Consider the following 23,599-nt stretch of genomic DNA (forward strand, 5'->3'; position numbering starts at 1 on the left):
AAAGTATTCAGACATCTTGTGTTACAGCCTCATACTAAAGTATTCAGACATCTTGTTGTGTTACAGCCTCATACTAAACTAAAGTATTCAGACATCTTGTTGTGTTACAGCCTCATACTAAAGTATTCAGACATCTTGTTGTGTTACAGCCTCATACTAAACTAAAGTATTCAGACATCTTGTTGTGTTACAGCCTCATACTAAACTAAAGTATTCAGACATCTTGTTGTGTTACAGCCTCATACTAAACTAAAGTATTCAGACATCTTGTTGTGTTACAGCCTCATACTAAAGTATTCAGACATCTTGTTGTGTTACAGCCTCATACTAAACTAAAGTATTCAGACATCTTGTTGTGTTACAGCCTCATACTAAACTAAAGTATTCAGACATCTTGTTGTGTTACAGCCTCATACTAAAGTATTCAGACATCTTGTTGTGTTACAGCCTCATACTAAACTAAAGTATTCAGACATCTTGTTGTGTTACAGCCTCATACTAAACTAAAGTATTCAGACATCTTGTTGTGTTACAGCCTCATACTAAAGTATTCAGACATCTTGTTGTGTTACAGCCTCATACTAAACTAAAGTATTCAGACATCTTGTTGTGTTACAGCCTCATACTAAAGTATTCAGACATCTTGTTGTGTTACAGCCTCATACTAAACTAAAGTATTCAGACATCTTGTTGTGTTACAGCCTCATACTAAACTAAAGTATTCAGACATCTTGTTGTGTTACAGCCTCATACTAAAGTATTCAGACATCTTGTTGTGTTACAGCCTCATACTAAACTAAAGTATTCAGACATCTTGTTGTGTTACAGCCTCATACTAAACTAAAGTATTCAGACATCTTGTTGTGTTACAGCCTCATACTAAACTAAAGTATTCAGACATCTTGTTGTGTTACAGCCTCATACTAAAGTATTCAGACATCTTGTTGTGTTACAGCCTCATACTAAACTAAAGTATTCAGACATCTTGTTGTGTTACAGCCTCATACTAAAGTATTCAGACATCTTGTTGTGTTACAGCCTCGTACTAAACTTGTGATGTTCGATGGGGTTCAAGTCCGGGCTCTGGCTGGGCCACTCAAGGACATTCAGAGACTTGTCCCGAAGCCACTCCTGCGTTGTCTTGGCTGTGTGCTTAGGGTCGTTGTCCTGTTGGAAGGTGAACCTTCTCCCCAGTCTGAGGTCCTGCGTACCCTGGAGCAGGTTTTCATCAAGGAACTCTCTCTACTTTGCTCCGTTCATCTTTCCCTTGATCCTGACGAGTCTCCCAGTCCCTGCCACTGAAAAACATCCTCACACCATGATGCTGCCACCACCATGCTTCACCGTAGGGATGGTGCCAGGTTTCCTACAGACATGGTGCTTGGCATTCAGGCCAAAGAGTTCAATCTTGAATTCATCAGACCTGAGAATCTTGTTTCTCATGGTCATAGTCCTTTAGGTGTCTTTTGTTAATCTCCAAGCGGGCTGTCATGTGCCTTTTACTGAGGAGTGGCTTCCGTCTGGCCACTCTACCATAAAGGCCTGATTGGTGGAGTAAACTGGCTAGTTTAACAGCATTCCAGCCATGTTTACAGTATATCAGACTATGTACTTGGTATTTGACCTTGGACTGTTCCAGTACAGCATTATTCTTTATACTAGTACTCCAATGAAAAGAAATACTATTTCAGAACACAAGGCTGGAAAAACCATGTGCTTATGTATCTATATGCCAACAGCACAACATTGCATAACACAGTTAATGTCTGTTGGTGGCTCTACACTGAGATCTACACCATGTGCTTATGTATCTATATGCCAACAGCACAACATTGCATAACACAGTTAATGTCTGTTGGTGGCTCTACACTGAGATCTACACCAGTGTTAATGTCTGTTGGTGGCTCTACACTGAGATCTACACCATAGTGTTAATGTCTGTTGGTGGCTCTACACTGAGAACTACACCATAGTGTTAATGTCTGTTGGTGGCTCTACACTGAGATCTACACCATGTGCTTATGTATCTATATGCCAACAGCACAACATTGCATAACACAGTTAATGTCTGTTGGTGGCTCTACACTGAGATCTACACCATGTGCTTATGTATCTATATGCCAACAGCACAACATTGCATAACACAGTTAATGTCTGTTGGTGGCTCTACACTGAGATCTACACCATAGTGTTAATGTCTGTTGGTGGCTCTACACTGAGATCTACACCATAGTGTTAATGTCTGTTGGTGGCTCTACACTGAGAACTACACCATAGTGTTAATGTCTGTTGGTGGCTCTACACTGAGATCTACACCATGTGCTTATGTATCTATATGCCAACAGCACAACATTGCATAACACAGTTAATGAGAGCATTTGGATGATCCAGAAGAAGATTGGGAGAATGTCATATGGTCTGATGAAACCAAAATCAAACTTTTTGGTAAAAACTCGTCGTGTTTGGAGGACAAAGAATGCTGAGTTGCATCCAAAGAACACCATACCTACTGTGAAGCATGGGGGTGGAAACATCATGCTTTGGGGCTGTTTTTCTGCAAAGGGACCAGGACGACTGATCCGTGTAAAGTAAAGAATGAATGGGGCCATGTATCGTGAGATTTTGAGTGAAAACCTCCTTCCATCAGCAAGGGCATTGAAGATGCAACGTGGCTGGGTCTTTCAGCATGACAATGATCCCAAACAGGGCATGAGTTAAGGTGTGTCTGGGAAGGAGGGAGGGGGTGTGAGGAGTGGCTTCGTAAGAAGCATTTCAAGATCCTGGAGTGGCCCAGTCTCCAGATCTCAACCCCATAGAAAATCTTTGGAGGGAGTTGAAAGTCCGTGTTGCCCAGCAACAGCCCCAAAACATCACTGCTCTAGAGGAGATCTGCATGGAGGAATGGGCCAAAATACCAGCAACAGTGTGTGAAAAACATTTGACCTCTGTCATTGCCAACAAAGGGTATATAACAAAGTATTGAGATAAACTTTTGTTATTGACCAAATACTTATTTTCCACCATAATTTCCAAATTAATTCATAAAAAATCCTACAATGTGATTTTCTGGATTTCTTTTCTCATTTTGTCTGTCATAGTCGAAGTGTACCTATGATGAAAATTACAGGCCTCTCATCTTTTTAAGTGGGAGAACTTGCACAACTTTTTATTTTATTTTTTATTTCACCTTTATTTAACCAGGTAGGCTAGTTGAGAACACCTTTATTTAACCAGGTAGGCTAGTTGAGAACACCTTTATTTAACCAGGCAGGCTAGTTGAGAACACCTTTATTTAACCAGGTAGGCTAGTTGAGAACACCTTTATTTAACCAGGTAGGCTAGTTGAGAACACCTTTATTTAACCAGGTAGGCTAGTTGAGAACACCTTTATTTAACCAGGTAGGCTAGTTGAGAACAAGTTCTCATTTGCAACTGCGACCTGGCCAAGATAAAGCATAGCAGTGTGAGCATACAACAAAGAGTTACACATGGAGTAAACAATTAACAAGTCAATAACACAGTAGAAAACAAAGGCGGGGGTCTATATACAATGTGTGCAAAAGGCATGAGGAGGTAGGCAAATAATTACAATTTTGCAGATTAACACTGGAGTGATAAAAGATCAGATGGTCATGTACAGGTAGAGATATTGGTGTGCAGAAGAGCAGAAAAGTAAATAAATAAAAACAGTATGGGGATGAGGTAGGTGAAAAGGGTGGGCTATTTACCAATAGACTATGTACAGCTGCAGCGATCGGTTAGCTGCTCAGATAGCTGATGTTTGAAGTTGGTGAGGGAGATGAAAGTCTCCAACTTCAGCGATTTTTGCAAATCGTTCCAGTCACAGGCAGCAGAGTACTGGAACGAAAGGCGGCCAAATGAGGTGTTGGCTTTAGGGACTGGTGGCTGACTAAATACTTTTTTGCCCCACTCTATGTTGGTAACCAGTTTATAATAGCAATAAGGACCCTGGGTGGGTTGTGGTATATTGCTTTTAAATATATTATCTCAAACTCACCCAGACACACCTTAACCACCTCCCTCCCTCCCTCCCTTCCTCCCAGACACCTTAACCCCCTCCCTCCCTCCCAGACACACCTCAACCCCCTCCCTCCCTCCCAGACACACCTTAACCACCTCCCTCCCTCCCAGACACACCTTAACCCCCTCCCTCCCTCCCTCCCTCCCAGACACACCTCAACCCCCTCCCTCCTTCCCAGACACACCTTAACTCACGCCCTGCCAGACACACCTTAACCCCCTCCCTCCCTCTCAGACACACCTTAACTCACGCCCTCCCTCCCAGACACACCTTAACCCCCTCCCTCCCTCCCAGACACACCTTAACCCCCTCCCTCCCTCCCAGACACACCTTAACCCCCTCCCTCCCTCCCAGACACACCTTAACCCCCTCCCTCCCTCCCAGACACACCTTAACCCCCTCCCTCCCTCCCAGACACACCTTAACCCCCTCCCTCCCTCCCAGACACACCTTAACCCCCTCCCTCCCTCCCAGACACACCTTAACCCCCTCCCTCCCTCCCAGACACACCTTAACCCCCTCCCAGACACACCTTAACCCCCTCCCTCCCTCCCAGACACAGCTCAACCCCCTCCCTCCTTCCCAGACACACCTTAACTCACGCCCTGCCAGACACACCTTAACCCCCTCCCTCCCTCTCAGACACACCTTAACTCACGCCCTCCCTCCCAGACACACCTTAACCCCCTCCCTCCCTCCCAGACACACCTTAACCCCCTCCCTCCCTCCCAGACACACCTTAACCCCCTCCCAGACACACCTTAACCCCCTCCCTCCCTCCCAGACACACCTTAACCCCCTCCCTCCCTCCCAGACACAGCTCAACCCCCTCCCTCCTTCCCAGACACACCTTAACTCACGCCCTGCCAGACACACCTTAACCCCCTCCCTCCCTCTCAGACACACCTTAACTCACGCCCTCCCTCCCAGACACACCTTAACCCCCTCCCTCCCTCCCAGACACACCTTAACCCCCTCCCTCCCTCCCAGACACACCTTAACCCCCTCCCTCCCTCCCTCCCAGACACACCTTAACTCACGCCCTCCCTCCCAGACACACCTTAACTCACGCCCTCCCTCCCAGACACACCTTAACTCACGCCCTCCCTCCCAGACACACCTTAACCCCCTCCCTCCCTCCGACACACCTTAACCCCCTCCCTCCCTCCCAGACACACCTTAACCCCCTCCCTCCCTCCCAGACACACCTTAACTCACGCCCTCCCTCCCAGACACACCTTAACTCACGCCCTCCCTCCCAGACACACCTTAACTCACGCCCTCCCTCCCAGACACACCTTAACCCCCTCCCTCCCTCCCAGACACACCTTAACCCCCTCCCTCCCTCCCAGACACACCTTAACTCACGCCCTGCCAGACACACCTTAACCCCCTCCCTCCCTCCCAGACACACCTTAACCCCCTCCCTCCCTCCCAGACACACCTTAACCCCCTCCCTCCCTCTAAGACACACCTTAACTCACACCCTCCCTCCCAGACATACCTTAACCCCCTCCCTCCCTCCCAGCGACACCTTAACCCCCTCCCTCCCAGACACACCTTAACTCCCACACAGACACTCACCATCATCTCCCAGTTGTTCTTTGATCTTGATGAAGTCCGACCCCCCCACCACGCCGACTCGAACACGCCGCCGCAGACGCTGCAGAAAGTCCTCCATCCCGGGAGTCACCCTCTGAAACACACCAATACACGCTAGTACACTGCTACAACAACCAGTCAATCACATGGTCCTGCCTCGACCCCGGACGCGGTCCTGTCTCGACCCCGGACGCGGTCCTGCCTCGACCCCGGACGCGGTCCTGCCTCGACCCCGGACGCGGTCCTGCCTCGACCCCGGACGCGGTCCTGCCTCGACCCCGGACGCGGTCCTGCCTCGACCACGGACGCGGTCCTGCCTCGACCCCGGACGCGGTCCTGCCTCGACCCCGGACACGGTCCTGCCTCGACCCCGGACACGGTCCTGCCTCGACCACGGATAGTCTATGTCATTCACCTGGTGACTAGCTAAACCATAGCACTCACTGTCTATTGCCTGGAGTGTGAACTAACAACGGTCCATTTGACCTGTCTGAGTTATTCAGGGTTAGTGAACATGGTTCTGTTCATCACCCCGTTTTGCAACAGAAACAGTTTATTCCAAACGTTTCGTAAAGAAAACGAGTTTATATTGGACAGATGCTGGTAGGTGTGAACTAACGTTAACGTTGGGTTCTTTTACCAGTCTGTTCGTTAGGTCCCCTTCTACAGTCCACTAACCTATCGGTAGCAGTACCGTAGGATCTATCGGTAGCAGTACCGTAGGAACTATCGGTAGCAGTACCGTAGGAACTATCGGTAGCAGTACCGTGGGATCTATCGGTAGCAGTACCGTAGGATCTATCGGTAGCAGTACCGTAGGAACTATCGGTAGCAGTAGGACCTATCGTTGGTCTACTTACCTGTCGGGCGGCAGTCAGCGTCCCGTCCACATCGAAGAGACACAGCGTCGTGGTGTCGACAGCTTCACTCATTTTGTTCGTAATAAATGTGTTGGTAAATGACGCCAGACGGTGTTGGAGGATTAGTTATTCGCCGTCATGGGACAGAGGACGGACAACTGATATGAGGCGGAAGAGACTAGTGGACGGACTGCAACGTCATCTGTGCTTTGTGTATACGGAAGTAGTCCCTTTGTCCAATCACAGCGCGTTGTGGGCGTGGCTTTGTAACGTCGAATTCGCTCGTCATGTACGTTCGGGGACGTTCGGGGAACGCCAAATATTTAGTTATTAGCCTGACCATTAAATACAGCATTATTGACCAACATAGAATTGAATAGTTTATTTTATTTGTCACCAGAGTCCAGCTGAATTGAGCTGTGAACAAGTTTCATAGGGTTTTGCACCACATCGTTTTTTATTTAACCAGGTACTAATGGGGATCCATAATACATACAAATACAGCCCTCAGAGAGGAGGAGGGTACATGATGAGGTTATGGACCAGAACAGGATCATATAGCCCTCAGAGAGGAGGGTACATGATGAGGTTATGGACCAGAACAGGGTCATATAGCCCTCTGAGAGGAGGGTACATGATGAGGTTATGGACCAGAACAGGGTCATATAGCCCTCTGAGAGGAGGGTACATGATGAGGTTATGGACCAGAACAGGATCATATAGCCCTCAGAGAGGAGGGTACATGATGAGGTTATGGACCAGAACAGGATCATATAGCCCTCAGAGAGGAGGGTACATGATGAGGTTATGGACCAGAACAGGGTCATATAGCCCTCAGAGAGGAGGAGGGTACATGATGAGGTTATGGACCAGAACAGGATCATATAGCCCTCAGAGAGGAGGGTACATGATGAGGTTATGGACCAGAACAGGGTCATATAGCCAACAGCTCTGAGAGGAGGGTACGTGATGAGGTTATGGACCAGAACAGGGTCATATAGCCCTCAGAGAGGAGGGTACATGATGAGGGTATGGACCAGAACAGGGTCATATAGCCCTCTGAGAGGAGGGTACATGATGAGGGTATGGACCAGAACAGGGTCATATAGCCCTCTGAGAGGAGGGTACATGATGAGGGTATGGACCAGAACAGGGTCATATAGCCCTCTGAGAGGAGGGTACATGATGAGGTTATGGACCAGAACAGGATCATATAGCCAACAGCTCTGAGAGGAGGGTACATGATGAGGTTATGGACCAGAACAGGATCATATAGCCAACAGCTCTGAGAGGAGGGTACATGATGAGGTTATGGACCAGAACAGGATCATATAGCCCTCTGAGAGGAGGGTACATGATGAGGTTATGGACCAGAACAGGGTCATATAGCCCTCTGAGAGGAGGGTACATGATGAGGTTATGGACCAGAACAGGATCATATAGCCCTCTGAGAGGAGGGTACATGATGAGGTTATGGACCAGAACAGGATCATATAGCCCTCTGAGAGGAGGGTACATGATGAGGTTATGGACCAGAACAGGATCATATAGCCCTCTGAGAGGAGGGTACATGATGAGGTTATGGACCAGAACAGGATCATATAGCCCTCTGAGAGGAGGGTACATGATGAGGTTATGGACCAGAACAGGGTCATATAGCCAACCGCTCTGAGAGGAGGGTACATGATGAGGTTATGGACCAGAACAGGGTCATATAGCCCTCTGATAGGAGGGTACATGATGAGGTAATGGACCAGAACAGGGTCATATAGCCCTCTGAGAGGAGGGTACATGATGCGGGTATGGCCCAGAACAGGGTCATATAGCCCTCTGAGAGGAGGGTACATGATGAGGTTATGGACCAGAACAGGATCATATAGCCCTCTGAGAGGAGGGTACATGATGAGGTTATGGACCAGAACAGGGTCATATAGCCCTCTGAGAGGAGGGTACATGATGAGGTTATGGACCAGAACAGGATCATATAGCCAACAGCTCTGAGAGGAGGGTACATGATGAGGTTATGGACCAGAACAGGGTCATATAGCCCTCTGAGGGGAGGGTACATGATGAGGTTATGGACCAGAACAGGGTCATATAGCCCTCTGAGAGGAGGGTACATGATGAGGTTATGGACCAGAACAGGGTCATATAGCCCTCTGAGAGGAGGGTACATGATGAGGTTATGGACCAGAACAGGATCATATAGCCCTCTGAGAAGAGGGTACATGATGAGGTTATGGACCAGAACAGGGTCATATAGCCAACAGCTCTGAGAGGAGGGTACATGATGAGGTTATGGACCAGAACAGGGTCATATAGCCAACAGCTCAGAGAGGAGGGTACATGATGAGGTTATGGACCAGAACAGGGTCATATAGCCAACAGCTCTGAGAGGAGGGTACATGATGAGGGTATGGACCAGAAAAGGGTCATATAGCCCTCTGAGAGGAGGGTACATGATGAGGTTATGGACCAGAACAGGGTCATATAGCCCTCTGAGAGGAGGGTACATGATGAGGTTATGGACCAGAACAGGGTCATATAGCCCTCAGAGAGGAGGGTACATGATGAGGGTATGGACCAGAACAGGGTCATATAGCCCTCTGAGAGGAGGGTACATGATGAGGTTATGGACCAGAACAGGGTCATATAGCCCTCTGAGAGGAGGGTACATGATGAGGTTATGGACCAGAACAGGGTCATATAGCCAACAGCTCTGAGAGGAGGGTACATGATGAGGTTATGGACCAGAACAGGGTCATATAGCCAACAGCTCTGAGAGGAGGGTACATGATGAGGTTATGGACCAGAACAGGATCATATAGCCCTCAGAGAGGAGGGTACATGATGAGGTTATGGACCAGAACAGGGTCATATAGCCAACAGCTCTGAGAGGAGGGTACATGATGAGGTTATGGACCAGAACAGGGTCATATAGCCAACAGCTCTGAGAGGAGGGTACATGATGAGGTTATGGACCAGAACAGGATCATATAGCCCTCAGAGAGGAGGGTACATGATGAGGGTATGGACCAGAACAGGGTCATATAGCCCTCTGAGAGGAGGGTACATGATGATGTTATGGACCAGAACAGGGTCATATAGCCCTCAGAGAGGAGGGTACATGATGAGGGTATGGACCAGAACAGGGTCATATAGCCCTCTGAGAGGAGGGTACATGATGATGTTATGGACCAGAACAGGGTCATATAGCCCTCTGAGAGGAGGGTACATGATGAGGTTATGGACCAGAACAGGATCATATAGCCAACAGCTCTCAGAGGAGGGTACATGAGGTTATGGACCAGAACAGGATCATATAGCCCTCAGAAGAGGAGGGTACATGATGAGGTTATGGACCAGAACAGGGTCATATAGCCAACAGCTCTCAGAGGAGGGTACATGATGAGGGTATGGACCAGAACAGGGTCATATAGCCAACAGCTCTGAGAGGAGGGTACATGATGAGGTTATGGACCAGAACAGGGTCATATAGCCAACAGCTCTGAGAGGAGGGTACATGATGAGGTTATGGACCAGAACAGGGTCATATAGCCCTCTGAGAGGAGGGTACATGATGAGGTTATGGACCAGAACAGGGTCATATAGCCAACAGCTCTGAGAGGAGGGTACATGATGAGGTTATGGACCAGAACAGGGTCATATAGCCAACAGCTCTGAGAGGAGGGTACATGATGAGGTTATGGACCAGAACAGGATCATATAGCCAACAGCTCTGAGAGGAGGGTACATGAGGTTATAGACCAGAACAGGGTCATATAGCCAACAGCTCTCAGATACAGAGAGGAGGGTACATGATGAGGTTATGGACCAAAACAGGGTCATATAGCCAACAGCTCTGAGAGGAGGGTACATGAGGTTATAGACCAGAACAGGGTCATATAGCCAACAGCTCTCAGATACAGAGAGGAGGGTATCAGAACAGGATCATATTTGTTAATTAAACTGTAGAGAGCTGTTATCATCATCACTACAATAGTCTCTACTACCGGGGATTTAAGAACAGAAACTATTAAAACAGACATGAAATGCAGACAGTAAAAATATACTTGAATGTGTTGATTTGGTCAAACAACGCTGATGAGTGTCAAGGAGGTGAGGTGTACAGTCACTAGTTGTGTGTGTCCTCACTGAGGAGGATAGGGGCCAGTGGGCGGTGGGGGAGGAGGGGGGAGGTGAGAGAAGGGGAGGTTGTGGTAGGGGTGAGAGGGGGGAGGGGACCAGGGGAAGGACATGTGGGGGGGAGGAGGGGGAGGATAGAGGGGGAAGGACTGGGGCTGGTAGGGGGGAGGGTAGGGGTAGTGGGGCTGGTGTGTGTAGTACGGAGCCCCTTCGTATCGGGGTGGGGGACCCCAGTTGTCACGACGGGGTGGACGACTCTGTTGCAAAGGCCTCTGGGACATCTGTGGTCTGGTGACGGAATCTCTATCTGGAAGAGAAAGAAAATTTGGTCACACACACACACACACACACACACACACACACACGGGTTAAAGCTCAAATGATATACAGCCAACAACCATCACAATCTGAACCAACTGATCACTAACCCCCCACCCCACAACTAGTCATTTAGTCAGAATGGTGGTCCCAACAGCTGTCTATTCATCACTGTGCTGCTCTCTCTCCTCCTCCTCACTGTGCTGCTCTCTCTCCTCCTCCTCACTGTGCTGCTCTCTCTCCTCCTCCTCACTGTGCTGCTCTCTCTCCTCCTCATCACTGTGCTGCTCTCTCTCCTCCTCATCACTGTGCTGCTCTCTCCTCCTCATCGCTGTGCTGCTCTCTCTCCTCCTCATCGCTGTGCTGCTCTCTCCTCCTCATCGCTGTGCTGCTCTCTCTCCTCCTCATCGCTGTGCTGCTCTCTCTCCTCCTCATCGCTGTGCTGCTCTCTCTCCTCCTCATCGCTGTGCTGCTCTCTCTCCTCCTCATCGCTGTGCTGCTCTCTCTCCTCCTCATCGCTGTGCTGCTCTCTCTCCTCCTCATCGCTGTGCTGCTCTCTCTCCTCCTCATCGCTGTGCTGCTCTCTCTCCTCCTCATCGCTGTGCTGCTCTCTCTCCTCCTCATCGCTGTGCTGCTCTCTCTCCTCCTCATCGCTGTGCTGCTCTCTCTCCTCCTCATCACTGTGCTGCTCTCTCTCCTCCTCATCACTGTGCTGCTCTCTCTCCTCCTCATCACTGTGCTGCTCTCTCTCCTCCTCATCACTGTGCTGCTCTCTCTCCTCCTCATCACTGTGCTGCTCTCTCTCCTCCTCATCACTGTGCTGCTCTCTCTCCTCCTCATCACTGTGCTGCTCTCTCTCCTCCTCATCACTGTGCTGCTCTCTCTCCTCCTCATCACTGTGCTGCTCTCTCTCCTCCTCATCACTGTGCTGCTCTCTCTCCTCCTCATCACTGTGCTGCTCTCTCTCCTCCTCATCACTGTGCTGCTCTCTCTCCTCCTCATCACTGTGCTGCTCTCTCTCCTCCTCATCACTGTGCTGCTCTCTCTCCTCCTCATCACTGTGCTGCTCTCTCCTCCTCCTCATCACTGTGCTGCTCTCTCTCCTCCTCATCACTGTGCTGCTCTCTCTCCTCCTCATCACTGTGCTGCTCTCTCTCCTCCTCATCACTGTGCTGCTCTCTCTCCTCCTCATCACTGTGCTGCTCTCTCTCCTCCTCATCACTGTGCTGCTCTCTCTCCTCCTCATCACTGTGCTGCTCTCTCTCCTCCTCATCACTGTGCTGCTCTCTCTCCTCCTCATCACTGTGCTGCTCTCTCTCTCCTCATCACTGTGCTGCTCTCTCTCCTCCTCATCACTGTGCTGCTCTCTCTCCTCCTCATCACTGTGCTGCTCTCTCTCCTCCTCATCACTGTGCTGCTCTCTCTCCTCCTCATCACTGTGCTGCTCTCTCTCCTCCTCATCACTGTGCTGCTCTCTCTCCTCCTCATCACTGTGCTGCTCTCTCCTCCTCCTCATCACTGTGCTGCTCTCTCTCCTCCTCATCACTGTGCTGCTCTCTCTCCTCCTCATCACTGTGCTGCTCTCTCTCCTCCTCATCACTGTGCTGCTCTCTCTCCTCCTCATCACTGTGCTGCTCTCTCTCCTCCTCATCACTGTGCTGCTCTCTCTCCTCCTCATCACTGTGCTGCTCTCTCTCCTCATCATTCTTATTTATTGCACAATGTTTTATCTTAAATCCATCTATGACAGCTTAAATCCATCTATGACAGCTTAAATCCATCTATGACAGCTTAAATCCATCTATGACAGCTTAAATCCATCTATGACAGCTTAAATCCATCTATGACAGCTTAAATCCATCTATGACAGCTTAAATCCATCTATGACAGCTTAAATCCATCTATGACAGCTTAAATCCATCTATGACAGCTTAAATCTATCTATGACAGGGTTAGGTCTAATCAAGGGGAATCACTTGAAATGTCCCCATTTGTATTTCTTACAACACGCAGGGTGAACCAGCCCAATACCCAGTCTAATAACTGAACAGGGGAGACTGGGGCAGGGGGTTCCACATGTTGGGGTCTCTCCCAATCTACAGAGTGCTGTACAGCCCAATACCCAGTCTAATGACTGAATAGGGGAGACTGGGGTTCCACATGTTGGGGTCTCTCCCAATCTACAGAGTGCTGTACAGCCCAATACCCAGTCTAATAACTGAATAGGGGAGACTGGGGTTGCACATGTTGGTGTCTCTCCCAATCTACAGAGTGCTGTACAGCCCAATACCCAGTCTAATAACTGAATAGGGGAGACTGGGGTTGCACATGTTGGTGTCTCTCCCAATCTACAGAGTGCTGTACAGCCCAATACCCAGTCTAATAACTGAATAGGGGAGACTGGGGTTCCACATGTTGGTGTCTCTCCCAATCTACAGAGTGCTGTACAGCCCAATACCCAGTCTAATAACTGAATAGGGGATACTGGGGTTCCACATGTTGGTGTCTCTCCCAATCTACAGAGTGCTGTACAGCCCAATACCCAGTCTAATAACTGAATAGGGGATACTGGGGTTCCACATGTTGGTGTCTCTCCCAATCTACAGAGTGCTGTACAGCCCAATACCCAGTCTAATGACTGAATAGGGGAGACTGGGGTTCCACATGTTGGTGTCTCTCCCAATCTACAGAGTGCTGTACAATCCTATCAAATGAATGTGTGTATTTTATAGGTGAATGCGTGTATTTTATAGGTGAATGCGTCTATTTTATAGGTGAATGTGTGTATTTTATAGGTGAATGTGTGTATTTTATAGGTGAATGTGTGTATTTTATAGGTGAATGTGTGTATTTTATAGGTGAATGTGTGTATTTTATAGGTGAATGTGTGTATTTTATAGGTGAATGTGTGTATTTTATAGGTGAATGTGTGTATTTTATAGGTGAATGTGTGTATTTTATAGGTGAATGTGTGTATTTTATAGGTGAATGTGTGTATTTTATAGGTGAATGTGTGTATTTTATAGGTGAATGTGTCTATTTATAGGTGAATGCGTGTATTTTATAGGTGAATGCGTGTATTTTATAGGTGAATGCGTCTATTTTATAGGTGAATGCGTCTATTTTATAGGTGAATGCGTCTATTTTATAGGTGAATGCGTCTATTTTATAGGTGAATGCGTCTGTTTTATAGGTGAATGCGTGTGTTTTATAGGTGAATGCGTCTATTTTATAGGTGAATGCGTCTATTTTATAGGTGAATGCGTCTATTTTATAGGTGAATGCGTCTATTTTATAGGTGAATGCGTCTATTTTATAGGTGAATGCGTCTATTTTATAGGTGAATGCGTCTATTTTATAGGTGAATGCGTCTGTTTTATAGGTGAATGCGTCTGTTTTATAGGTGAATGCGTGTGTTTTATAGGTGAATGCGTGTATTTTATAGGTGAATGCGTGTATTTTATAGGTGAATGCGTCTATTTTATAGGTGAATGCGTCTATTTTATAGGTGAATGTGTGTATTTTATAGGTGAATGTGTGTATTTTATAGGTGAATGTGTGTATTTTATAGGTGAATGTGTGTATTTTATAGGTGAATGTGTGTATTTTATAGGTGAATGTGTGTATTTTATAGGTGAATGTGTGTATTTTATAGGTGAATGTGTGTATTTTATAGGTGAATGTGTGTATTTTATAGGTGAATGTATGCTACATATTAACAATTGTTTGTTGAAAAGATAAAAGGGAGAGCTATATTTCAAACGTATTTCTGAGTCGCTAGGTCAAGTCATGTGGAAATTAGCATCATAGTTTGCTAGGTCAAGTCACGTGTAAATTAGCATCAGAGTTTGCTTGGTCAAGTCATGTGGAAATTAGCATCATGGTTTGCTAGGTCAAGTCACGTGGAAATTAGCATCATAGTTTGCTAGGTCAAGTCACGTGGAAATTAGCATCAGAGTTTGCTTGGTCAGGTCATGTGGAAATTAGCATCATAGTTATCTATGATAAGATAACCTATAGCCCTACTGGTGTTGAGATACACCCCAGTTAACAGTGTGACACAGCCCCATTCTCCCCTAATCTGATGCTTTGCACTGTCACCCACAACATTTTCTTCCCATCGAATACAGACTGTGTGCTTTCTGTCCACGTGGCCACCAACCATATGCTTTGAGAATGCCCCTGTGCTCTGTGGTGATTGGCTCAAATTGCTCGTGTCAAAAGGAGGTGAAGCCGACGAGACCATCAGATTCTCCAGGAGAATTTCCACCAATGGCCTTCAACACACTCCAGACATCGTCCTGACATGAACCGAAGGAAATTCACAGAGGTTTCAGAGTTGACCAGAAACAGTGTATGTGTCTGACCTGGTTGTTGGTCAGCTCTCTGTCCTCTTTCTCTCTCACTCTTCTGAACATTCCCCTTCTTCTTCTTCCTTTTCATCTTCTGTTCTGCCTCATCATCACTGAAGTCTAACGCCTTGAGAGAGGGGAGAGAAGAGGACAGGACAGAGGACAGAGGAGACACAGGACAGAGGAGAGACCAGAGGAGACAAGAGGGGACAGGACAGAGGAGACACGAGAGGGGACAGAGGAGACACGAGAGGGGACAGGACAGAGGAGAAACGAGAGAGGGAACAGGACAGAGGAGAAACGAGAGAGGGAACAGGACAGAGGAGAAACGAGAGGGGACAGGACAGAGGAGAAACGAGAGGGGACAGGACAGAGGAGAAACGAGAGGGGACAGGACAGAGGAGAAACGAGAGGGGACAGGACAGAGGAGAAACGAGAGGGGACAGGACAGAGGAGAAACGAGAGGGGACAGGACAGAGGAGAAACGAGAGGGGGCAGGACAGAGGAGAAACGAGAGGGGGCAGGACAGAGGAGAAACGAGACACGAGGGGGGACAGGACAGAGGAGAAATTAGACGAGACAGAGGAGAGACGAGAGGGGACAGGACAGAGGAGAGACGAGAGGGGACAGAACAGAGGAGAGACGAGAGGGGACAGGACAGAGGAGAGACGAGAGGGGACAGGACAGAGGAGAAACGAGAGGGGACAGGACAGAGGAGAAACGAGAGGGGACCTAGCGGTTAGAGCGTTGGGCGGCAGGTAGCCTAGGGCCTGTGTGGCATTATGGGTAATGTGTGTTCCCCACCTCTGGTGGTGGTTCCTGGTCGTTCTTCCAGGAGGCGTCGGAGCCTTTCAACCTAAACACACACACACACACACACACACACACACACGTCAGCTTCAATTATACATGTGTGTACTGACCGTCGTAGCTGCTCAGTGAGGATGTAGAGGGTGTAGTCAGTGTACTGACCGTCGTAGCTGCTCAGTGAGGATATAGAGGGTGTAGTCAGTGTACTGACCGTCGTAGCTGCTCAGTGAGGATGTAGAGGGTGTAGTCAGTGTACTGACCGTCGTAGCTGCTCAGTGAGGATATAGAGGGTGTAGTCAGTGTGTACTGACCGTCGTAGCTGCTCAGTGAGGATATAGAGGGTGTAGTCAGTGTACTGACCGCCGTAGCTGCTCAGTGAGGATATAGAGGGTGTAGTCAGTGTGTACTGACCGTCGTAGCTGCTCAGTGAGGATATAGAGGGTGTAGTCAGTGTACTGACCGTCGTAGCTGCTCAGTGAGGATGTAGAGGGTGTAGTCAGTGTACTGACCATCGTAGCTGCTCAGTGAGGATATAGAGGGTGTAGTCAGTGTACTGACCGTCGTAGCTGCTCAGTGAGGATATAGAGGGTGTAGTCAGTGTACTGACCGTCGTAGCTGCTCAGTGAGGATATAGAGGGTGTAGTCGGTGAGAGACGGGGCGTAGAACATGGAGTCCTTCAGCTTCACTCCTCTCTCTGCGATGTCACTCTCTGAGTTAAACCTCAACACATAGAAGGGACTGGAGACCGGCCCAAACACCTCAAATACCTGGAGGAGGAGAGAGTTAAACCTCAACACATAGAAGGGACTGGAGACCGGCCCAAACACCTCAAATACCTAAGACTCTAAGCCCATCTTACCTTGCCCACGGCCAGCCTATCAGAGTTGAAGATGACGCTGTCGTCCTTCAGAGGGGGCGTGTCCTTCAATGACTGAATGATCACTGTTGAGGAAACACAACAGACACCAAGAGGGGTCAGGGGGTGTAAGGTGAAGGGCAGGGGCATTCAGTCACCAAGAGGGGTTGGGGCATTCAGTCACCAAGAGGGGTCGGGGGCATTCAGTCACCAAGAGCGGTCAGGTGGGTGTATATATAGGGGGAGGGACTAACCCAGCTGTTGGATGATACTGGTGACTGGTCCTAGGGGGAGGGACTAACCCAGCTGTTGGATGATACTGGTGACTGGTCCTAGGGGGAGGGACTAACCCAGCTGTTGGATGATACTGGTGACTGGTCCTAGGGGGAGGGACTAACCCAGCTGTTGGATGATACTGGTGACTGGTCCTAGGGGGAGGGACTAACCCAGCTGTTGGATGATACTGGTGACTGATCCTAGGGGCAGTATCTCCGCCTCCTCTGGTAGAACAACCGTCAACTCCTCGACAGCAGGCAACTCCTACACACACAAACACACATTTCATTTACATGTGAATACGGCGCTCATTTAATTTTTTACTCACATGAAGTTCTGAATTCCCAGAGTAGAGGCCAGGGGTTAGAGAGAGGCCAGGAGTTAGAGAGAGGCCAGGGGTTAGAGAGAGGCCAGGAGTTAGAGAGAGGCCAGGGGTTAGAGAGAGGCCAGGGGTTAGAGAGAGGCCGGGGGTTAGAGAGAGGCCGGGGGTTAGAGAGAGGCCGGGGGTTAGAGAGGGGCCGGGGGTTAGAGAGGGGCCGGAGGTTATAGAGGGGCCGGGGTTAGAGAGGGGCCGGGGGTTAGAGAGGGGCCGGAGGTTAGAGAGAGGCCGGGGGTTAGAGAGAGGCCGGGGGTTAGAGAGGGGCCAGGGAATAGAGAGGCCGGGGGTTAGAGAGAGGCCGGAGGTTAGAGAGAGGCCGGAGGTTATAGAGAGGCCGGGGGTTAGAGAGGGGCCGGGGGTTAGAGAGGGGCCGGAGGTTAGAGAGGGGCTGGAGGTTAGAGAGGGGCCGGGGGTTAGAGAGGGGCCGGGGATTAGAGAGGGGCCGGGGATTAGAGAGGGGCCGGAGGTTAGAGAGGGGCCGGAGGTTAGAGAGGGGCCGGGGGTTAGAGAAGGGCCGGGGGGTAGAGAGGGGCCAGGGGTTAGAAAGAGGGCAGGGGTTAGAGAGAGGACAGGGGTTAGAGAGGGGCCAGGACTTAGAGGTCAGGGGTACCTCAGGCAGGATCTCATCCAGGGTTTTGATGGAACAGGGTTTCCTTGCCCGACTGAAGCCTTCGTCGTCATCATCATCTTCATCTGCCTGACCTAACACAACAGCCAGCGTCACACCGGAGGAAGAGGAGTCTGAATCACTGTCTGAGGAGGAGCTGCTGCTGTCCCGCTGGTCCCTGACACACACACCGTCCTGTAACGTCAGCAGTACCTGGGGGGGGTCCTGAGAGGGGTCCTGGGAGAGGTCCTGGGAGAGACCCTGAGAGAGGTCCCGGGAGAGGTCCTGGGGGGGGTCCTGGGAGAGGTCCTGGGGAAGGTGTGTGGTTCCATCTCCCAGCTCGGAGCTCGAGACAGAGCTGAGATTCTCTGTAACCTCCATCTCCTCTGCTCCTCCCGTTAACTCTCCCGGTAAACGGCTGTCTGAGGTCACGGAGGTCAGTCCCTGAGGTTCTGTCTCAGCTGTGCATCCGTCCTCCAGGTGCTTGGTGCTGGTACCGTTGTTCAGTTCCAGTTCCTCTCCGTGTGTCTCTGCTGAGCTCTGAAGAACCTCCGGTACCAAAGCAGTGTCCTCTGGTTGGGCCTCCATCCCGTTGCTGGGTAGAGACTATCACACCTGGGGACAAAGACAGCACAACCACAATCAGCTAGGTAATAGTCACTAGGAACCAACGCTTAGGCCTAGTTTTGTTGCAAAACGTTGTTGTACTTTGTGCACTAATGAATACACCCCTGGTTGCCTCACAAACCACAGTGTGGATCTGTACAATCTGGACCTGTATTCTCTGCCCACACAACCACTAAGCAACAAAGTAGCTATCATCTAGTATCTATGGCTCAGTCAAACAGTAACCTGTTCAGTTACCGAACCAGGGTGGAGGAGGTGGAACCCCTCAGAGTGGTGATCTACTCTGATTGGGCTGCAGTGTTGAGTCGTGTGAAGACCGGCAGGTCAGATAGAGGAGACTTGTTCAGAGTGGTGATCTGCTCTGATTGGGCTGCAGTGTTGAGTCGTGTGAAGACCGGTAGGTCAGATAGAGGAGACTTGTTTATGGAGACGATGGTGCTGTTAATGGGATTGGAGAGGATGGGAGTGGCGGTAAGCTTTTGTTGGGTTCCCACCCATGTTGGTGTGGAGGGTAGAGGTCGACCGATTATGATTTTTCAACACCGATACCGATTATTGGAGGACCAAAAGGGCAGATACCGATTAATCGAGGCAGTTAACCCACCGTTCCTAGGCCGTCATTGAAAATAAGAATGTGTTCTTAACTGACTTGCCTGGTTAAATGAAGATTAAATAAAGGTGAAAAAATAATAATAATTCAGCAAAACCGGTGTTCAAAAATAACAATTTCCGATTGTAATGAAAACTTGAAATCGGCCCTAATTAATCTGCCATTCCGATTAATCGGTCGACCTCTAATCGTAATAATGACAATTACAACAATACTGAATGAACACTTATTTTAACTTAATACATCAATAAAATCCATTTAGCCTCAAATAAATAATGAAACATGTTCAATTTGGTTTAAATAATGCAAAACAAAGTGTTGGAGAAGAAAGTAAAAGTGCAATATGTGCCATGTAAGAAAGCTAACGTTTCAGTTCCTTGCTCAGAACATGAGAACATATGAAATCTGGTGGTTCCTTTTAAGATGAGTCTTCAATATTCCCAGGTAAGAAGTTTTAGGTTGTAGTTATTATAGGACTATTTCTCTCTATACCGTTTGTATTTCATATACCTTTGACTATTGGATGTTCTTATAGGCACTTTAGTATTGCCAGCCTAATCTCGGGAGTTGATAGGCTTGAAGTCATAAACAGCGCAATGCTTGAAGCACAGCGAAGAGCTGCTGGCAAACGCAGGAAAGTGCTGTTTGAATGAATGCTTATGAACCTGCTGCTGCCTACCATCGCTCAGTCAGACTGCTCTATCAAATCATAGACGTAATTATAATACACACAGAAATGCGAGCCTTAGGTCATTAATATGGTCAAATCTGGAAACTATCATTTCGAGAACAAGACGTTGAATACTTCAGGTGAAATACGGAACCGTTCCATATTTTATCTAACAGGTGGCATCCTGAAGTCTAAATATTGCTGTTACATTGCACAACCTTCAATGTTATGTCATAATTATGTACAATTCTGGCAAATTAATTACGGTCTTTGTTAGGAAGAAATGGTCTTCACACAGTTCGCGACGAGCCAAGCAGCCCAAACTGCTTGCACAGAACGCAAGAGAAGTGACAACTTCCCTAGTGAAAAGAAATTCATGTTAGCAGGCAATATTAACTAAATATGCAGGTATATACTTCCAGCAACATAGACCTCCAGTAACAACATTCCAAACGTGTTTAGTAGCGTCTAGTCTATGTGTGGGCTAGGGTTAGCATTGGCGTCTAGTCTATGTGTGGGTTAGGGTTAGCATTGGCGTCTAGTCTATGTGTGGGTTAGGGTTAGCATTGGCGTCTAGTCTATGTGTGGGTTAGGGTTAGCATTGGCGTCTAGTCTATGTGTGGGTTAGGGTTAGCATTGGCGTCTAGTCTATGTGTGGGTTAGGGTTAGCATTGGCGTCTAGTCTATGTGTGGGTTAGCATTGGCGTCTAGTCTATGTGTGGGTTAGGGTTAGCATTGGCGTCTAGTCTATGTGTGGGTTAGCATTGGCGTCTAGTCTATGTGAGGGTTAGCATTGGCGTCTAGTCTATGTGTGGGTTAGGGTTAGCATTGGCGTCTAGTCTATGTGTGGGTTAGCATTGGCGTCTAGTCTATGTGTGGGTTAGGGTTAGCATTGGCGTCTAGTCTATGTGTGGGTTAGGGTTAGCATTGGCGTCTAGTCTATGTGTGGGTTAGGGTTAGCATTGGCGTCTAGTCTATGTGTGGGTTAGCATTGGCGTCTAGTCTATGTGTGGGTTAGGGTTAGCATTGGCGTCTAGTCTATGTGTGGGTTAGCATTGGCGTCTAGTCTATGTGTGGGTTAGGGTTAGCATTGGCGTCTAGTCTATGTGTGGGTTAGCATTGGCGTCTAGTCTATGTGTGGGTTAGGGTTAGCATTGGCGTCTAGTCTATGTGTGGGTTAGCATTGGCGTCTAGTCTATGTGTGGGTTAGGGTTAGCATTGGCGTCTAGTCTATGTGTGGGTTAGCATTGGCGTCTAGTCTATGTGTGGGTTAGGGTTAGCATTGGCGTCTAGTCTATGTGTGGGTTAGGGTTAGCATTGGCGTCTAGTCTATGTGTGGGTTAGGGTTAGCATTGGCGTCTAGTCTATGTGTGGGTTAGGGTTAGCATTGGCGTCTAGTCTATGTGTGGGTTAGCATTGGCGTCTAGTCTATGTGTGGGTTAGGGTTAGCATTGGCGTCTAGTCTATGTGTGGGTTAGCATTGGCGTCTAGTCTATGTGTGGGTTAGCATTGGCGTCTAGTCTATGTGTGGGTTAGGGTTAGCATTGGCGTCTAGTCTATGTGTGGGTTAGCATTGGCGTCTAGTCTATGTGTGGGTTAGGGTTAGCATTGGCGTCTAGTCTATGTGTGGGTTAGGGTTAGCATTGGCGTCTAGTCTATGTGTGGGTTAGGGTTAGCATTGGCGTCTAGTCTATGTGTGGGTTAGCATTGGCGTCTAGTCTATGTGTGGGTTAGGGTTAGCATTGGCGTCTAGTCTATGTGTGGGTTAGCATTGGCGTCTAGTCTATGTGTGGGTTAGGGTTAGCATTGGTGGCATTAGTTCCACCGTTTGTATCCGTTTCAATGGAGGTACTTTATTTCTAACGTGAACTACAAATTCCTCTATTGTGGATAAATGGGTTAGGGGGGGTTAGGTTTAGGGTTCACATAGGATAGATTACTCTCAACGTGTCCCTGATTCTGAATGTAGTCATGGCATGCTTGGTCCAATCAGTGGAGGCTGCTGGGCAGAGGACAGCTCATAATAATGGCTGGAACCAATCAGTGGAGGCTGCTGAGGAGAGGACAGCTCATAATAATGGCTGGAACCAATCAGTGGAGGCTGCTGAGAGGACAGCTCATAATAATGGCTGGAACCAATCAGTGGAGGCTGCTGAGAGGATAGCTCATAATAATGGCTGGAACCAATCAGTGGAGGCTGCTGGGCAGAGGATAGCTCATAATAATGGCTGGAACCAATCAGTGGAGGCTGCTGAGGAGAGGACAGCTCATAATAATGGCTGGAACAGAGCTAATGGTATGTCATCAATCACCTGGAAACCATGGAAACCACTTGTTGCATTTGATACCATTCCATCAATTCTGCTCCATCCATTACCACGAACCCGTCCTCCCCAATTAAGGTGCCACCAACCTCCTGTGGGTTCAATATCAATTGAGGAGAGAATATCCACCGAATATAAAACACATTTCTGCCATTTTACCCAGCCCCATTGGTCAACTACCCCGCCCCATTGGTCAACTACCCTGCCCCATTGGTCAACTACCCCGCCCCATTGGTCAATCAACTCAGCCCCATTGGTCAACTACCCAGCCCCATTGGTCAACTACCCCGCCCCATTGGTCAACTACCCCGCCCCATTGGTCAACTACCCAGCCCCATTGGTCAACTACCCAGCCCCATTGGTCAATCAACTCAGCCTCATTGGTCAACTACCCAGCCCCATTGGTCAACTACCCAGCCCCATTGGTCAACTACCCAGCCCCATTGGTCAATCAACTCAGCCCCATTGGTCAACTACCCAGCCCCATTGGTCAACTACCCAGCCCCATTGGTCAACTACCCAGCCCCATTGGTCAACTACCCAGCCCCATTGGTCAACTACCCAGCCCCATTGGTCAACCACCCAGCCCCATTGGTCAACCACCCAGCCCCATTGGTCAACCACCCAGCCCCATTGGTCAACAACCCAGCCCCATTGGTCAACTACCCCGCCCCATTGGTTACTTTCTGGTATTAGCTAACTTTAGAACTAGCTGGATAGCTAGTATACCAGCCATATATATTGAAGAAATACGTTTTACAATCGGAGTTCATAGCACAGGAGTTAAACTCGTAGCTAGCTAACGTTAGCTGGGTAATAAAACAGTTATGTAGCTTGGTTGGCATTCTCAGAACCAGATAACGTTACTGTTAGTCGGCGTTTTAAATTGTCCTTGGTATTGTATCGCCAATTCTGTATTATACCGGTGGCATTATTACAATGTTGTTTATCATATTGCAAACGTGTAGATGAAGATGGACTTACGTTCGAGTAGTTAAGGCTACAAAGCTGTTCTCTTGGCAGTCTGCTCTCTGCTACTCTCAGTAACGTTACTCTGCTGTTCGCAACACGTTTTGATTCGGAAACAACGTGGTCTTGTTGTCTTCCGGGTTGTGGAAC

At 48.5% G+C, this 23,599-nt stretch overlaps 2 protein-coding genes across 3 annotated transcripts in view; both read right to left on the minus strand.

Moving 5' to 3' along the window:
• LOC116371899 (phosphomannomutase 2-like) overlaps positions 1–6,719 on the minus strand; it is a 32,374-nt gene extending 25,655 nt beyond the window's left edge. The window contains exons 1-2 of the mRNA XM_031821038.1: positions 6,505–6,719; positions 5,627–5,738 (exon numbers count right to left, since the gene is read on the minus strand). Coding sequence (XP_031676898.1) covers positions 5,627–5,738; positions 6,505–6,576 — 184 coding nt within the window. The 5' untranslated portion in view covers positions 6,577–6,719. The remainder of the gene's footprint in view (positions 1–5,626; positions 5,739–6,504) is intronic.
• Positions 6,720–10,308: 3,589 nt separating this feature from the next.
• On the minus strand, positions 10,309–23,586 carry LOC109886823 (H/ACA ribonucleoprotein complex non-core subunit NAF1-like). 2 transcript variants are annotated; one of them, XM_031821039.1, is made up of 8 exons: positions 23,465–23,586; positions 18,253–18,864; positions 17,434–17,527; positions 16,991–17,073; positions 16,738–16,898; positions 16,125–16,176; positions 15,336–15,447; positions 10,309–10,957 (listed from the first exon to the last, which is right to left on the minus strand). In XM_031821039.1, the coding sequence occupies exons 2-8, from the start codon at positions 18,835–18,837 to the stop codon at positions 10,656–10,658; spliced, it is 1,389 nt and encodes a 462-aa protein (XP_031676899.1). In that variant the 5' UTR covers positions 18,838–18,864; positions 23,465–23,586; the 3' UTR covers positions 10,309–10,655. The 2 variants fall into 2 exon arrangements, with proteins under 2 accessions (XP_031676899.1, XP_031676900.1); XM_031821040.1 differs by lacking the exon at positions 23,465–23,586 and adding an exon at positions 19,114–19,263.
• Positions 23,587–23,599: the final 13 nt, after the last annotated feature.

This window comes from Oncorhynchus kisutch, unplaced genomic scaffold (genome assembly GCF_002021735.2).
Source record: "Oncorhynchus kisutch isolate 150728-3 unplaced genomic scaffold, Okis_V2 scaffold3815, whole genome shotgun sequence".
NCBI classification, from domain to species: domain Eukaryota; kingdom Metazoa; phylum Chordata; class Actinopteri; order Salmoniformes; family Salmonidae; genus Oncorhynchus; species Oncorhynchus kisutch.

Coding starts and splice junctions, on each gene's coding strand:
- LOC109886823 (XM_031821039.1), bottom strand. CDS start 18,837: ATGGAGGCCCAACCAGAGGACACTGCTTTGGTACCGGAGGTTCTTCAG. Junction 15,448..16,124: donor ACCAGGAACCACCACCAGAG/GTGGGGAACACA, acceptor CCCTCTCTCAAG/GCGTTAGACTTCAGTGATGA. Junction 10,958..15,335: donor GAGAGCTGACCAACAACCAG/GTCAGACACATA, acceptor TTTCTCTTCCAG/ATAGAGATTCCGTCACCAGA.